Below are 16,322 nucleotides of genomic sequence, written 5' to 3'. Positions count from 1 at the left end.
TGATGAACTCTAAATTCGGGCAGCGGTGCCGTATGGTCCCTGGCGGCCACATCATCCGGGGACGAGGAGGAGGACTGCGGGAGGGGCCCCGTGGAGGGACCCTCCTCAGGGTCTGATCCCTCCTCAGAGGGATGGCCCTTGTCCGGCTGGCTTGGCAGGGAGGGTGCTGGTTGGGCCACTGACGAGTGGACCGACGCAGTGGCCTGGCCCAATTGGGTACCCCAAGGCCCCCAGTATGGCCACTGCCACGGACCCTGCGGCCACGCTGGTGCTGGCATTGGTGCCGACTGGGACACCTGGTGGCGGGTCCGGGACCCAGAGCTGCTGCACCTAAGCTTACTGCTCCTGACAGGAGAGCAGCTCCAAGAGGATGACGACAACGACTGCCGGTGCCAACGTCTACGGTGCCGTCGGGGGGACAAGCTACTGGAGAAGCTGGATGACCACCGCCTCCACCTTGATATTTTGCGGTGACACTTCCCACCTCGGGACTGGGAGTGGTGCCACCGGTGCTGACGCGAAGCTGACCCCATGGAGCGTGACCGGCTGCGAAGTGCCGAAGCCGCCAGTGCCGAAGCCATCGGTGCTGAGGGCTGCTGCGGTGATCGATGACTGGTCTCGGAGGGCACCGGGATCCATGCCAGGCTGCGTGCTGGGGATCAAGACTGGTGCTGTGTGCTTGTCGAGGTGTGCGCCGGGGATATCGATCGGCGCCAAGCAGGACTCGCTAGCGAGAGCTGGAGCTGCGACCCCTGTGCGAGGCGGAACTGGAGCAGCGTCGCCTCACACGTGAACCTCTTGCCCGCCTGCGGTGTCGAGGAGCTCGATGACTTGGTGTCGGAGCTGGGAGGGGAGCCCACACTCTCTACCCTCCGTGACCATCTGGGGGGAAACTTCGACTCCTGTCTCTGCCACCCACTGGGGCCACCCAGCGCGGGTTTTCCCCGAGACGCCAGTCCCTGCATCCTTGGCCGATGGGGGGACGGAGGCGTGGGCATGCCCATGAGGGCGCGTGTCATGGCGAACGCCTCCGGCGTCGACGATCTTTGCAGGGGCACTCCCCCACCCCGAGATGCTGGTGCCGGAGTAATCTCCACGGCACGTGGCTGGGGCATCTCCTGACTCCCCCCAGGCCGGATGGGCGGTGCGGGGGAGTCCCAGCTCGTGGCGTCCTTCCCTTTGCGGCACTTCAGTGTCAGGCCCTGGAGGGTTGAGGTCGGTGCCGATGGAGCACTCCACACCGAGGAGACGCTCGGTGCTGCGGGGGAACACGCCGGTTCCGAATCTGGCCAAAGCGCAGACTCCATAAGGATGGCCTTCAAGCGCGCGTCTCTTTCTTTTTGCGTGCGGGGCTTGAAGGCCTTACAAATCCTGCACTTATCTCTTCTGTGCTGCTCTCCGAGGCAGCGGTCATGAGGGTCACTCACGGGGAAAGCCTTTGCACACATGGTGCAGGCTTTGAAGCCGGTTGAGCCAGGCATGGCCCAACCTGAAGCCCCTAAGGGCTACTATCTAATTAACTACTTAACACTACTTAAAACACTATACTTAATGCTGACAGTCTACTTAAACAACAACAGTCTATGCACAAAGGGGATGCTACTTGCTGAAGCAAGAGGCAGACGTTCCAGCAACCGTCACAGGCGGAAAGAAGGAACTGAGGGCCCGCGGGATCGGCAGCGCCCTATGTACCTCAGCATGAGCATGGTACTCCGGGGGTGCCTGAGCTGACCCTACGGGGCTTGCTAAGGGGAAAAAAGTTCCAGGAACTAGTGCATGGGGCGCGCACTCACCTATATTAGAATGGATATGAGCAATCACTCAAAGATAGAATGTTAGACCAAGTACAAAAAGGTGATTGAAAAGGTGGGACCATCTGCCATTATCTTATCCATGAATTCATTGACTACTTTAAGAATTTTTAAAATCTACATAATGTACATTGTGTTTAATCCTGTGTAACAAGAACCATACTCTGTCATACCTAATGATGTTCTCCAAGATGTTGATTATACATTTTGCTAACCTGCTCCTCAACTCTTCTGATTGCTCTTTCAACACACAGTTCTTCCCATTCACAATCAGCTTGAAGATGTAAAGCCACTCAAATACTGCCTCATCACTTTCACAGCTGTGTAACCCTATGATCTGTTCTCTTTTCAGCTCCTGCAGAGTTATTGGAGTGAACAAAGTTTTCAAAGAGCTTACAATCCCTGTAGTTTTATCTAATTAGCGTGTGTAATAAGTAACAGGAAATAATACGCAGATATGTACTGCAACATACTATTCTGTATCTCTCGCTATTATATATTTTTTCTAGGTCCTCCCTGCATTTTCAGGTCAACTGAACATATCTAATGTCAGTGAGTACTCATAATCAGTTTCTATAAAATCATAAGTATAAACCACAACCATTGTGCAGTTGTAGTTATTGGATATGCATTCTTCAGACAAGACTGCTATACTCTTGATCTATGTTATAGTATCGTGAATTAGGGGTTCTCAATCTTTTTTATAACATGGACTACACCTTCACTTTAGAGAGATTATTCATTTACACATGGGCCACATCCCACCGCATTCCTGTTGACTAATATCTCTGTGACAAGTTCAGCAATTGTGTACATGAAAAAGTGATATTAAGAACACAGTGCATTTTAGCTGATTTTAAATGTATATTAGCATCTGAAAGTGAGGAGGAGGAGAAGCCAGCATCAAGTGGTTTACAGCCCACAGTTTGGGAACCTCTGCATTAAATTACACTGTAACTGATCTTCATTATAAAATTATCTATTTACTCCAATAGAGAAATAGTCCTTAAAATGGAATTAAGACTGATAATACATTTGTATGAACTATACAAGTAGTTATTCATTACACAAAATTTAGGAGTTTCACAGAGACACTATATATTAGGTATAACCTCCAGAAGCACTCTCAAGGAAATAATAAAATGCACAATAATATTTATACTATGCACAGAAATTTTAAAAATTGACTACTAAATAAAAATTGACAACTAAATAAAAATAGTCCTAGACATTTGTTTTGTGAACTAATGTCAAAAGCAAGTTTGAAGTTAATACATTAAATTGTATTTGAGTTATGCCACATATAATACAATTCAGAAATTTGCCAAAGCCTTTAATTCAACAGCAATTTCTCCAGCTAAGCTGAAACTTTTACTTGGATGGTGGTAGCAAAATGAGGCGGAGGGGTGTGGGAGAGGGACTGAGCAGAAACCACTCATGAGATGTAAGACAGAATGTAACTTTTTTCAGACAGTTGGAGGGAGTGGGACTGATCAGATCAAAACAGAAAATGTGTTAGAGTCTTAACTAGGGAGGCATGTAGAAGGTGAACAACCACCCACAGTGCCATGTAGTAGTCAGGCAGGGGTGTGGCAGGTCATCTCCCCATTGCAAATACAATCCTATCCTTCAGTGACCCCCAAGGGTTTCTGGTTCTTTCCTTTTAGCACAGGAACTTTGGGGTCTGGGCCTTCCCCAGCTGGGTCCTTCCCCCAACATGAAGGCTCCTGTTGTTGTCATGTCTTCTTGGAGTGGGTAGAGGAGTCTTGGCCCACCCTCTCCACCAGTCTCCGGTCCAGGCCCAACGGTGAGTAGCTATGCTCTGCACCTTGGGTACTATGCAATTGCATCCCTAGACCTCTTCCTACCCAAGTCTCCTTCTCCCTCCAGAGTAGATCAAAGATTCTCAAATAAAGTCTCTGACCGGCATACTCAGTCTCGGCCTCTCCTTTGTAGGGCTGCTCATGCCTGCATTGTCTGGTCTCAGGCAACGAGCTCCTGGGTAGCACTTCCTCCCCTGAGCTCAGAGCAGTGCTCTGCTCCCTTCCACTGCTTGCCTCCCTTTGAAGTGCTCTGCCTTTTGCAGGCTTTCGTGTGGGGGTCACCTGGGCCCAGAGCTGTTCCTGAAGCCCTTTGCCCTCCAGTTTTGGGTTTGTACACCTCATCCCAAGGTACTACTGTGGCTTTCTCCATAATAAAACACAAGGTGCAATCCTGCCTCATTTGAAGTCAATGGCAAAACTCCTATTGATCTGAATGGAGCCAGGATTTCATCCAAAGAAGTTGCCTCAAAAGGAAAATGTTATAGTACAGTACACAGCATAGCAATGAAGACACAGTCAGGCAAATAGATTTGTATCTGTATTGATACTTTCTATGATGATCATATCATATGGGGAAGAGATTATTAGAGAGGTGGAGGGTAATGGGGATAGTTGTAGCTCTGTTATTTGATAACTGCTGTATTTTAGAAATTTGTTCTAATTGTATGTAATTTTCGAATGATATTTTAAGAACAAAGAGTACTGGCTGGGTGCATTTTTATAAATCAAAATAAACACTTTGCACTTACAATTACATTCGCATATTCCACTATCTTTCCCATCTTTGATCTAGTTTTCTCCTAATCCACAAACCCCCTCAGGAGCACCTTCTAATTATGATTATTTTATCTACATCTAATCACTTCATCTTTTTCTGGTTTATTAGTCATAAAAACGGCATGTGCAAATGAGAGAACAATGAGATCAGGTATTATTAGACATATCTGAGTAATTTTAACTAGCTCCAAGGTTGAAAGTATTTATTTTTCTTAATATTTCCTAAATATTTCTGTTTCTTTACATGAATGAAGATTTTATTTGATGGGTGATATAGAAATCAGTAAAAATGTATTTGTTGCCCTCCACACAGGGCATTTAATTTCATAAGAAGAAAGTGCAGTCTGGTCCTGATGTTGAAATCTGTAAAGTTCTGCCAAAATCTATGATAATTAAAAAAAACTCCTAAAACTTAACACAATAAAAATGGAAGAGATGGAAAACTGTCACCCCGGTGAGATTCATTCTTAGATTCATAGCCAGAATGGACCACTGTGATCATCTAAGTCTGACATCCTCTGTAACACAGGCCATATAACTCTCCTGAATTAATTCCTGTTTGAATTAGAGCATATCTTTAAAAAAATAAAAATAAAAACATCCAGACTTGATTTAAACATTTCTAGTGATAGGTAATCTACCACAACCTTTGGTAAGTTGTTCCAATGGTTAGCTATCCTCATTGTTAAAAAATTACCTCATTTCTAGTCTGAATTTCTCTAACTTCAGCTTCTAGCCACTGGATCTTTTAAAGCCTCAATCTTCAATCTTATAATCACATCTTTTGTTTAGGCTCCTGGAAGACAGCAAACTATCCTGTTGTCTGCCCGTCCTTTGCAGAATACTCTTTCCATTTTCTTACTCTAGAAACCCAGACAAGGATTATCTGTCTCCCTGGGACAACTGGAGATCTCTGGGCATACCTAATTTTTGTACAGCTTGGGCTGAGCAGCAATCCACAGGTGTGTCCACACACCTTTCTGTTCCGTTCAAGGAGCTGGATCTTCAGAGATGACTTTCACACTTTCCATGCCGAAGACCTGGTAATGACTGGAAACCTCTGGCTGGAGCTTCTAGCTCCAGGTTCTTCTCTGTTTGGTAGCCACAGTATGCCCATTCTTTATCTGCCTCCAACTCTATAGAATGCCATCTCATACGAGTCCTGACAGTCTGAGTCAGCTGACTCGGGGCAGATCCAGGTGTTTTATTGCAATCTAGACATACCCTCACTGACTTCAAAAGGGCCAGGATTCCACCCCAGGTATCAAATACAAACTTATACTTCTGCCCCCTAAAGAAAATATCATAGCAAAAAGAGACTTTTATAGATTACCAAGGCTTTGTTCCACCTAAGAGCTCTTCATTGACAGCAAAGACATAGTATTTTACTGTTAACTGTGACTTAACACGTTCGCTCTGTTTTATTTCACAGAACTGATGGCTTTTTCTTAGTAATAATTTGCCTTAGAAATTTTTTTTAGAATAAACTGGGTTACTTACAAACATTGTCTAGAATGCAAGTATTGATCAAGTTTTCATAGCATTAAACTGAAGTTTATTAGTAAATAGTGGGATTAAATCCCTGATTTGAAATTGCTAATAACCTGTGGGCAGGATTTTTTGTTTCCCTATACTATATTTGAATAATTTTCTGGCATCCCTGATATTTTTCTTACTAACACTGGAATATTATACTAGTACACCCCTTCCTTCCCATAAAAGCTAACATTTTGTATCATCCTTAGTAGTCATGGCAAATAAACAATGTGAACCAAAGACATGAACTGACCTAAATTATGTTAACATTAGTAATAAGCAATAGTCATGCCTGTAAACTAGGGCAACATACATATACATATACATACAATATGATGACAGACACTATATGAAAGAATAATATGACGACAGACACAGTAAAGGCCAGATCCTGCGAAACCATACACACACGTAACCTGGCTTGCTCAAACACATCCACTGGCACAAGCAGTAAAACTTTGCAGGATCAGGCCCTAAATTTGTAACATAAGTGCAAAGGACAGCAACAGCAGTAGTATTTAGTATCGCATTAATTTAGAGGAGGTAAGAGACGATGATAGAATACAAGCACAATTACCATTACTGCATCTTCTATCTACATTTCTTTTGCCCTTATTCAGTTTTCTATTTTGTCATCTGATTTTTTTTTTCTACACCAAAATTTTGCGCGTGAGCAGGAAATTATATAAAAATGCCCTTCCACCTCTTATGATTTCTGGAATTTAAGCAAGATGGACAAATCAGCACAACTCATGTTTATCATCCAAATAGGTGAAATATTTAATTGATTTCAATGGGGGTTGCAGATCCCTAGCATCTCTGAAAATGAAGCCCTTATTTAAGTTCCTAACTTTAGGCACCCAACTTAGAAAATATGTGCTTTGGTATATAAAATATAATGAGCCTTAGGTGGTATACTGGGTCACAGACAGCTTTGCAAGACTCGAACCACTAGATTGCACTGACCAACCATGCAAATCCTTACTAATTGCTGAAAAGACAAAGGAAAAGTCTTACTGTATAAAGGCAATGGGGATCATTTGAGTCTTCCTCACCCATTGCCTGTAGTGCATATCCTTCATATAAAGAGATACTCAATTAACAAAATGAGGGATTAATGAACTTAAATTTAAATACCACCAAGTTGCAGTTGTGTTTGGAAACATGTTGCTTTAAAAATAACCCAAAAATAAAATAGAAATTGCCTCTGGAGGCAAATGTAAGCCAACAGTCTTTGTTTGTGTAGGGGCTGTGGGGAAGGAACTAGATCTTCTATGAGATGTACTGCTGAACTTTAAATATCTTTCTTTTTTGGATTATTCAATACTATCAGTGTGAGTAATTACTTTTTTCCCCCCACACCAGTGTCTAAGTTGCTAAATGTTCATAATATAATTGTTTGACAGAAGAATGCTCCCTGGCAAGCTAAAAGAAATGATAACTAGGGATGAAATTATAGAATCTGAAAAAAAGACAAGATACTAATTTGTTCGCTAAACATTTCCACTGCAAGAAAATTATGTTGAATCAGTTTAAGTTTGTATCAAGCAAAGTACAAAGGCCAGTCATTGCTGTTGTGATACTACTTTGAAGAATATCCAATTAGCATCAAAGTATACAAAAATAAATACTGCTTTGTCTTTTTATATCTATTCATTCTGGGGTTTTTTCTAACCCCGGTCAGACATATGATTCTCTTAAACAAAACAGACAATAGTGAAAGCATATGGGACTCCCATATTAATAATATCTTCTAAAAAGCTAGATTTTAACCTACCATGGGATAAAACCACAAAAAATAAGAGAAGATTTTTTTTCAGCACCCTCTATTTTAGCCTTACTGAACCTTTTTCTGCACAAGGCAACATCTGCAAGGGAAATAATAGAAATCCACCTCTGTATCTTCATTTATAAATAAGCATCCAGAGCCTCACCATAACCAGAAATGGCTACAAAGGTGGCTTAAAATAACCTTTGTACTTGCCCTGATCCTCCACTGAGTCTTTATTGGGCCAGTCCAGTTGTGAATGGCTACAAAGTGTTGAAACATCTCAAGCAGAGAACACTGCTCACACTCTCTTTTGCCAGGTCAGCTCCTCTATTCAACTGGCCAAGAGGGTGTGTGGCACAGAAGCCTCTATGCTGGTTCTGTGCCACCAATTTTTCTCCTTATTCTGGTATGACCCTTCCTTTGATCCAGCAGCAGGACACAAAGTGGCTACAGCACAGGGGAGAATTTGATCCAAGGAACTGTGAGAGGAAGGTTATTTCACTGAACTAACATAATTCACCCTAAACTAATCTTTAATGTGTTCTGAGTGCAGCAATTTGTGTCAAACGGCACTCAGTCTAGCACAGTAATTGGAAGGCAGCTATATCTTATGCATCATTTAGAATTTTAGCTAGGAAACCTTAGTTAGCAGGCACGTTTGTGTTACCCTTTTGAGTTAACACAGCTTGATTGCATAACTTACTATGTGCCTATGGAAGAAACAGCTTTAAATGTCTTTAATTCCAACTTTGAAATTAACTTTATTGGTAAAATAATTATTCTGTGGAAAATTCCCATTGATCTGGTATTGGCAAGCAGAAACTTGACTCTGTGACAGATGACTATGTTTCATTTTTCTTTTTAAAATGTGTAATTTTTTCAAAATCCTTTTTAGTCACCCTTAGTCAATAACCTATTAGTGGTAAGCAAGAAGAAGAAAAGTAGCATTCCTCTAAATGGAAAACACTCAATCTCTTACCAGCACAGTCACTACACGCAGAACCACTCCACGCATGTTATTCTCCAGCTTTCTGTCTGTTAGTGACCCATTCAGACCTGTGGCAGGATTCCAGCAGCCAAGCTGAAAAATAAAATGTAATTTGTCACCTCATTGTGCAAAAAATGTGTCAGTCATTCCTGTTATGGAACTTTAAATGGGAGCAACAGAACACCTTCCATAATCAATGGCATGTACAGTCAAAAGGGGATTTGCCGATAGGTTCACTTTTGAATTGCAAATGAAACCATTCGAAATATCAGTTTCTGCTTTTAAATATCAATGTGGAGTGTCTGACATCATCCAAACCTGCAGAGGATATTCCTTGCTTTAGAAGGGTTCAGTGAGGATTTCTGAATTAACAAGGCATATTTAAAATGTGAGATGGCTGTAACAATACTTACACCTCACTCACAGGCATTCAGTAATTGGTAAAAGAGTAGCTAACATAATTCTAGTATGGTGACTGCTCCAGCACATCTTCTCTAGCAGAACTTTGAGGAAAAGAGTTATATTAATTTTAATTAAACTGTATACTGTTCATTGATAAAGAAAGAAAACCCCATTGAAGGATAATAGAGAGAAAAAGCACCTGATGGGCAAACCACAGTGTCCAGGGAAGATTTGTAATAGATGATGCAGAAAAAGAAAACAATACTTTTACCTGCTTACTTTGTGTGCTATCATTTCCTTGGGCTGCCATGGATAGAGGCTTTTCCTTGCAATGATTAAATGCCTTTTAATCTCAAATGCAGAAAATTACTTGTCTGTAACTTGACTTGTCTGAAACTATAATTTGCCTGCATTGCTGGGCAATGGTAGGCGTGTGCCTCATACACAGCAAGACTGCTTGTGCCTCAGGGCCCTCTAGAAGCCCTAGTAAGTTTGTTCCTTAGTGTCCCTAAATGATGTCTTGGAGCACTTGTGTCTCAAAACTCTAGGTTACCAGAACCTAATCCAAAACCCAATAAAAGACATATGGCTAACTTAAAATTTCTATAGAAAGGCTATCATAGGCTATAGGTTTTAGAACATATTTTATCAAGGCTTATTTAGTTTCTATACAGCCCTAACAAATTCTCTAAGACTTTATATGAAGAAACTGGTGCCTCAGTGGGTCAAAATCCTTTGTGGGATGGTAGAGAGGTCAGCGTCACACTTAAAGCACAAGATTCCACAGATTAGGAATCTAGAGCTAGATCCACAAAAGGACTTGGGAGCCTAACTGCCATTTTAGGCTCCTAAATCCAATATTTGCACACCTTTGAGATCCTCAAATCCCATACTCAGCTGCCACCTAACCCTGCAGATGCCAAAATTTCCATGGTGCCTAAACTCCTGTTGGTAAAGTCCTCATGGTTCCTCAGGTTCTGCCAGTGGGCATGCTCAGAAAGTGCTTAAGTCCTGACTGCCCAGCTGCTTGGCCTTCTGGCTCATGGCTAAGCTTTGGCGGGATTCTTAATGTAGGCATTCCTCCCACATCTCACCTACAGGGCCTGATCCCATGGGTGTGCTCTGAGTATACCTACTAGGTCAGCCCAGCCCCCCACTCCTCAAAAATACCCAAACACCTGAGGTCAGGCAGGCTGGGAAGTTTGGGGGCTGGCTGACACATACATGTAGGTGTATATCAAGTAGTTGGATGGTTAGAACCTAGGAGGTGGGAGACCCAAGTCTGAATCTGAGTTGGAGCAGGAACCTTAACTCAGTTTTCCACATCCCAGTTGAGTGTCCTAACCTCCCACGCTATTGGATATTCTGGCGAGTCTCTCTCTCCTGTCAAAGCTTTTTCCACTTTGTGTAAATAATTAAATATTTGTTGGGTATTAAAGCCCTTGTCCTTGGCATTTCCATTGGCTAGTTTAAGCTTCTGAGAATTCCTTTCTGAGGTGCCTAACTCTTCCTCTACAATGCATGGGGAGCCAGGGTGTCTAACTCGGGGATGTGAATTTTACTTTGCAGTAGGGTGCATAGGAGCTAGGCACTGCAACACCTAAGACCTAAGCTCTAGTCAACATCTTTAAGGTAGATTTTTTTTTCATACGCTTGTGGACTAAGAACTGGATTTTCGAAAGTGTTCGTCATAGGCCTATTTCTGCTCCCACTGAAGTCAATGGGAGTTTTATCATTGGCTTCAAAGGGAGCAGAGTTAGGGCAATGCTCATCAACATTTCAGCATGTTTGTTTATTGTCTTCCAACAAACACCATTACCTCTCTGGTAAGCTTTTCCAAGCAATCTGATTGAGTTGAAAACCATATTTGCTAAACCACGTTACTATCCACAGCACAGAGAAGGGTTTTAATTCAAAATATTTACATAGATGTACACATTTTGTCATAAGATAAATCATTGACACCTTACACCATAAATAAAACTAAGCGTTCGATAAAGCCTGCATTTTCTATTCTAAAATATTGTGGAGGATGGTGCCAATTGCTAGCTTCAGCTGTAAAAGCACATTAAATTCATTCAGTGATATGTCATTCTTAGTTGTATAAAAAATTAATTAGAACTTATAACCAATTAGCATATCCAAATGTGCTGAAAGTCTAATTACCACAGATATTGTAATGCTTTTGCCAAATGTAAAACCCTATGAAATTGGAGAAGAGCCTTTGTTCCCTTTGATATCAGCTAAAGTCCATTTTCAATTATGTTCATTAATGTGTACATTTTATATATAATTAACTTTACAGCTCAATCATTTCTAGCATTTTTTAAAACAATACCACTATGAACTAAGCAACAGAAGCTTATCGTTGATCTTTTTTCTGTTTAAAAGCTAAATTTGTTTTTAATCGTTTAATTTTCAGTTAAATTATTCCTTTTGTGCAGTATAGACATGTCCAAGTCAAACGAACAGACCCTTGCCAAACTAAATTTGATGTTAATTTCAGGTATGATGTTACTTATTGAAATTATGTGAAAATTAATCAACTTTTTATCGATGACAATTTGAAGGTGTCATTGCCACAGAAGTGACCATATCTATTACAGAAACAGAAAGGTACATTATCAAACTCTGAGCATCCTGCAGATATTTCCCTTCAGCTAACCCACTGGCTTCACCAGTTTCACAAAACATTTGCTTTTCTTTGATACTGCTCCTTTCTTGTTATACAGTTAAAATGACAACATAAATCAGTGTTTTATTAAGCAATACAGCAATCTTATGCTAATTCTGGGTTGATCTGTACAGCAACGGCATATGTCAATATCTGAGTGATGGGATATGTTGACTAAACACAGTATTCATCTTCCACATGTCCAGATGGATTCTGTGATTTAAAGCACTTTGCACCTTAGATGAGGTTTCTTTCATTTATTTATTTTCTTGACAAGTTTCATTCTGGTACACATTTGGAGACAGAATGATGAAAGTTTTCAAGTTGTCAATGTTTCACTTCCTTTTATACTTGATTTACAATGTCCTTTTGTACATGAGCTTTGTAGCTCAGTACCTCTTCCAGATGTTACCTCTGCTATGCTAAAGCCTCTTTTATTTCACTGTCAGTGTTGATGACTTCTATTCCTCTCATGGGCCATTTTTTCATCAGCAAGAATTCTGGTCTCTGTGCGCTGCCACTTGTGGAAAATCTGTGATTATCAATCTTCTTAGATTAGTTAAAATGTATATTTTTGCAATTTCAGGACACTGATAAGAAACTTGGAACACAATTAAATGTTCAACACATTCATTACGGATCTCATGTTCTACCTCCTCAGCATGTCTCCCACCTCTATGGCCATATATAGAACACAAATATTTCTTATGACAACAGTGAACTCTAATGGATAGGCTTAGGGAGACTAATAATCTTTTGGCATATAGTGAAAGGTAGGCTAATATCAATTTAAGTCTACTGATATAAACACCTTTTGTAATGATGATGATCATCATCATAAAAAAAATAAAATAAAAACAACTCAACAATAGCAATGTATTACTTTAATGTAGTGCATGCCATCCTTAAAGAGATGTAAAAATTACCTACGAATGACTTAATCCAACACTGCCATGCAATCACCTCTGAGATTAAATATGGTATGCACATCAACACTACATAATAGATTAGGGTGGGACACAATTAATAAATGCTGCAGGGGTAATCTGGGAGACAAATGTCATTACCATATCCACAACTGGAATTTGGTCAAGATACTATGATTAACATGCCTCCTCGAACACAAAGTTCCTTGGGAACTTCAAAGCACAGAAGTGGTCAAGACTTAAATTTTTATATTCCATCTAAAACAGCATTTCTAGCAGCATGCTGAGGAACTGGTTCCGTACTAATTCAGAAGAAAGTTACTTATTGATAATCAACATGACTTCCTTCAGCACCAAAGTGTTTCCCTTTCAAGTTTCTGCCTGGCCTGACCTGGGGAGTTTGTGCAACTTTATGAGATCACAACATAAGGTGGAATAAATGCTGTCTTAAAAGGGTGAGCATAAATACTTCCTGCCTCCACTTCAAACTCAAATCAGTGGAAGAGGAGAAGGCATGATTCCTTCAGTTAAACAGGAATAAAACTTTAAATCCTCCATGACTGATATGTGTGTGGCCAAGATTGGAAACTGGGTACACAACTACAACAAAAAATAATGGAAGAAGAAGTCTGAAGAAGTCTTATTTCTTTAACGTCTATAAAATTTGTTATAACCTCCGTTTGAGCAATATACTGAAATAAAGTGAAACAACAAACTAATTTTGTATGTAGGGGAGGTTCTTAGCCCACAGGGGTGAAGAATAGAGTCTAGTGTGGATGCAGAGATTCAGTTAAAGGGTAACCCTAGTTCAGGTCTGTGAATCTGGCCCCAAGCAATGAAGAAAAATGGCTAGAGTGGCTCGGCTACATTTGCATCAAATAAATGAATTGACTGGTAAAGTGAAGGTCTTAATCTTCCAGATGGAATGCACAACCTAGCACTCCCTTGTTATTCAGCATGCAATAATTTGCAGGCTCATTCTGAATGAACCATACAAAAATGAAAAATTTAACTGGCTTGAGCCACCCCCAATCGATCATGCAAGCCATGCATGGTTCCCATTCATCAGGACTAAGATGTTACTGTACCCACACACACAATACCAGTGAAAAAACAGGTATGTTTATTTTTGTTCTTTGAGAACCAACAGCTACATGACACATATTATGAAGGGTGCAGAAGAACAGAGATCTCCATGACAACAGGAAACCTACAGAGTTGTCATCCTAATATTGTTCTCAAGCTCTGTGCCACACAGAAGACAACATGATAATGCATCCAGCAGCAGTAACAGATGATAAACCACTTTCTTCTGGTTTGCCATACTCCCAAGACACAGAAATGGGAAATGTAGAGATTGAAACAATCTTTGCTTACACATAGATCAATGCTTTGTTCCTAAAACTCAGGATTTATTCTCTGTGTTGGCAGAAAGAAAGAAGTTTACTAAGTTGGATCTGACAGAGGCTTACTAGCATGATGCTGGCTAATAAATCAAAGCAACATTTTGTCACCTATGTTAGGAAATATTATCCTATTATAACCAACTGCTATAGAGTGTGTGGCTAGCATGCCACCAGTTTCTCAGTTCACTTTGGACCAGATAATGCAAGTGATAAATTGGATCATGTATTTTCTATGGGTGGGAAGGAAAGAAAACATTTTTTCACCAATATAGTGCAACTTACTTAGGAGACAACATTGATGGCAAAGGAATTATCCAGTAAAACAAAAAAGTAAATCAATAGAATTGGTACGAATACTAAGCAGTGAGTTGGATATTCCTATAAGATTCATGCACAGAGAGGGCAGTCTGCAAATGAGTCTCTCCTCTCTCATGCACAAGGGGTTTGGAGGGATAGCCATCTCTGAGGCACAATCATCTTCCTTTTTTCAATGCTGTAAAAGTCTCCAGGTGTTCTGGATCATGTTGGAGAAGGGAATAGAGAATAGGAAGGCATGGGATAGGATTGGGGGACTCATTCTTCCCATACCTCTGGCCCCACAGAGTTTGATCTGAAAACATAATGCCTCCCCCCTTCTCCCCACATGGACATAATGAAGGCAGCTGTGGCAGGCAGAACCTAGAGAGAGCCAATGGGGTGGGAGAAACAAGGTGTCCTGGAGGTCTTCTTGGGAGTTCCAGGTTTGGAGGCTTGACTCCACTCTGCTGGATGATGTGGGGAGGTCCACGAGGGGCTCCTTACCAAGATTTCCTCTCCCAGATGATATGCCTCAACATTACAGAGTTGTGGACATTCCCAGTTTTAGTAAACCACTAATTAGTAAAATTAGTAAAATTAATTTGTGATTGCTTACTCTGGTAAAACCTCTGACTAAGTTGTTTCACAAAAAAACACAAAATCGGTAATGGTCAAAAACAATTTTTTCCTTACTCGCAGTCCCGTAAATTCACAGTAAAGCCAGATTCTTTTCTCCTCTCACATCATCACCAGTAATAAAGTTTTTGTAGAACTGAATAATCCCATATCCTTCTGATTATGCTCTTGATTATACTTGTGCAAATCCACTGGAGTCAACACCAGTGTTGAAGTGTTACTGAGGGTATAATTTGGTCTGCACAATCTTTATTACAGCAGATGATGGGCAACCAACACATATAAACTTCATTGTTTTTTTAAAAAAAACTCTGTTATGCTTTGTCTTACTACTACTGTTAAGACTAAACAATACTTTGTGTTAAGAAGTTTGTTTGGGGTCCTGTATCTAATCACAGCTTCTGAAGGGAAGAATTGCAGTTACCCAGACCTGTTGAGGGTAAACATGGTTATCTCACAGGTGCTGTAGCTCAGGACCTGGTCTAAGAGTGGTAAAATTGCATTCCACCCCCAGGAGATATAGGCACAAGGCCTCATATCTGAGGGGAGTGCACTCAAAAGCCAGAGGAGGGGTCAGAGGAGCAGCTAGCCTTGAACCGCGACAGCAATACGGAAAGAAGACAGCATGATTGTCATATCTCATGATGAGTCACTGTAGCAAAATGTCATTCTGGCCTGGTCGCTGGGGCCCTCCCTCGGGTTCTGGCTCCGGGGAGGCCACAGCACCTTCCAAAACAAAGGGGAACTGTTAGCTCTCTCGTGGGCTTAGCCCAGCCCTCTAGTGGCAGGCGAGCAAGCAGTCTATCGCTCTGACCCTCAGGCAGGGCGAGCAAGCAAGTAGTCTATCTCTCTGACCCTTAGGCAGGGCGAGCAAGCAAGCAGTGGGTTCCTTCTCTCAGGAACGATAGGGAGGAAGAGGCTTTCCTGGGGTGGCTAGGAAAGGAAGGGGGAGGGGGACGCAGGCCCACCCGTCTCCACTGCGTCCCAGCCAGGGCCTTGGTGCAACATGCCGCTGGGGCCTCAGATTCAGCCACTGGATATGGCTGTCCCTGGGCTACTTCCTCCCTGTATCCCCAGGTACCTGCCTCCGCAGGGTCGCTGGGACACTCCATCCGGGGTAGGCCCGCCTGTCCCTCCTCATCCACAGGTGGCAATGCGGGGAGCTCCTCTTCGAGGGGCAGCTCCTCTAGGTCATTGGGAGCGGGAAATGGCTCGGCTTCCAGCAGATCATCCAGGTCCTGTCTCAGGTCAGGGGGCTCGGTGGCTGGCAGCTCC

General features: G+C 41.9%; 1 protein-coding gene across 2 annotated transcripts in view; it reads right to left on the bottom strand.

Moving 5' to 3' along the window:
* The window catches only part of GRID2 (glutamate ionotropic receptor delta type subunit 2), a 963,383-nt gene that overhangs the window by 197,151 nt on the left and 749,910 nt on the right, over positions 1-16,322 (bottom strand). For both annotated transcript variants that reach the window (XM_067557183.1, XM_067557186.1), the window contains one exon: positions 8,698-8,799. In XM_067557183.1, coding sequence (XP_067413284.1) covers positions 8,698-8,799 — 102 coding nt within the window. The remainder of the gene's footprint in view (positions 1-8,697; positions 8,800-16,322) is intronic.

The sequence above is a fragment of the Emydura macquarii genome, unplaced genomic scaffold (genome assembly GCF_026122565.2).
Source record: "Emydura macquarii macquarii isolate MOO-44397 ecotype Brisbane River unplaced genomic scaffold, CSIRO-AGI_Emac_v2 contig_1790, whole genome shotgun sequence".
In the NCBI taxonomy this organism is placed as follows: Eukaryota; Metazoa; Chordata; order Testudines; family Chelidae; genus Emydura; species Emydura macquarii.
This window is presented reverse-complemented; position numbering and strand designations above follow the sequence as displayed.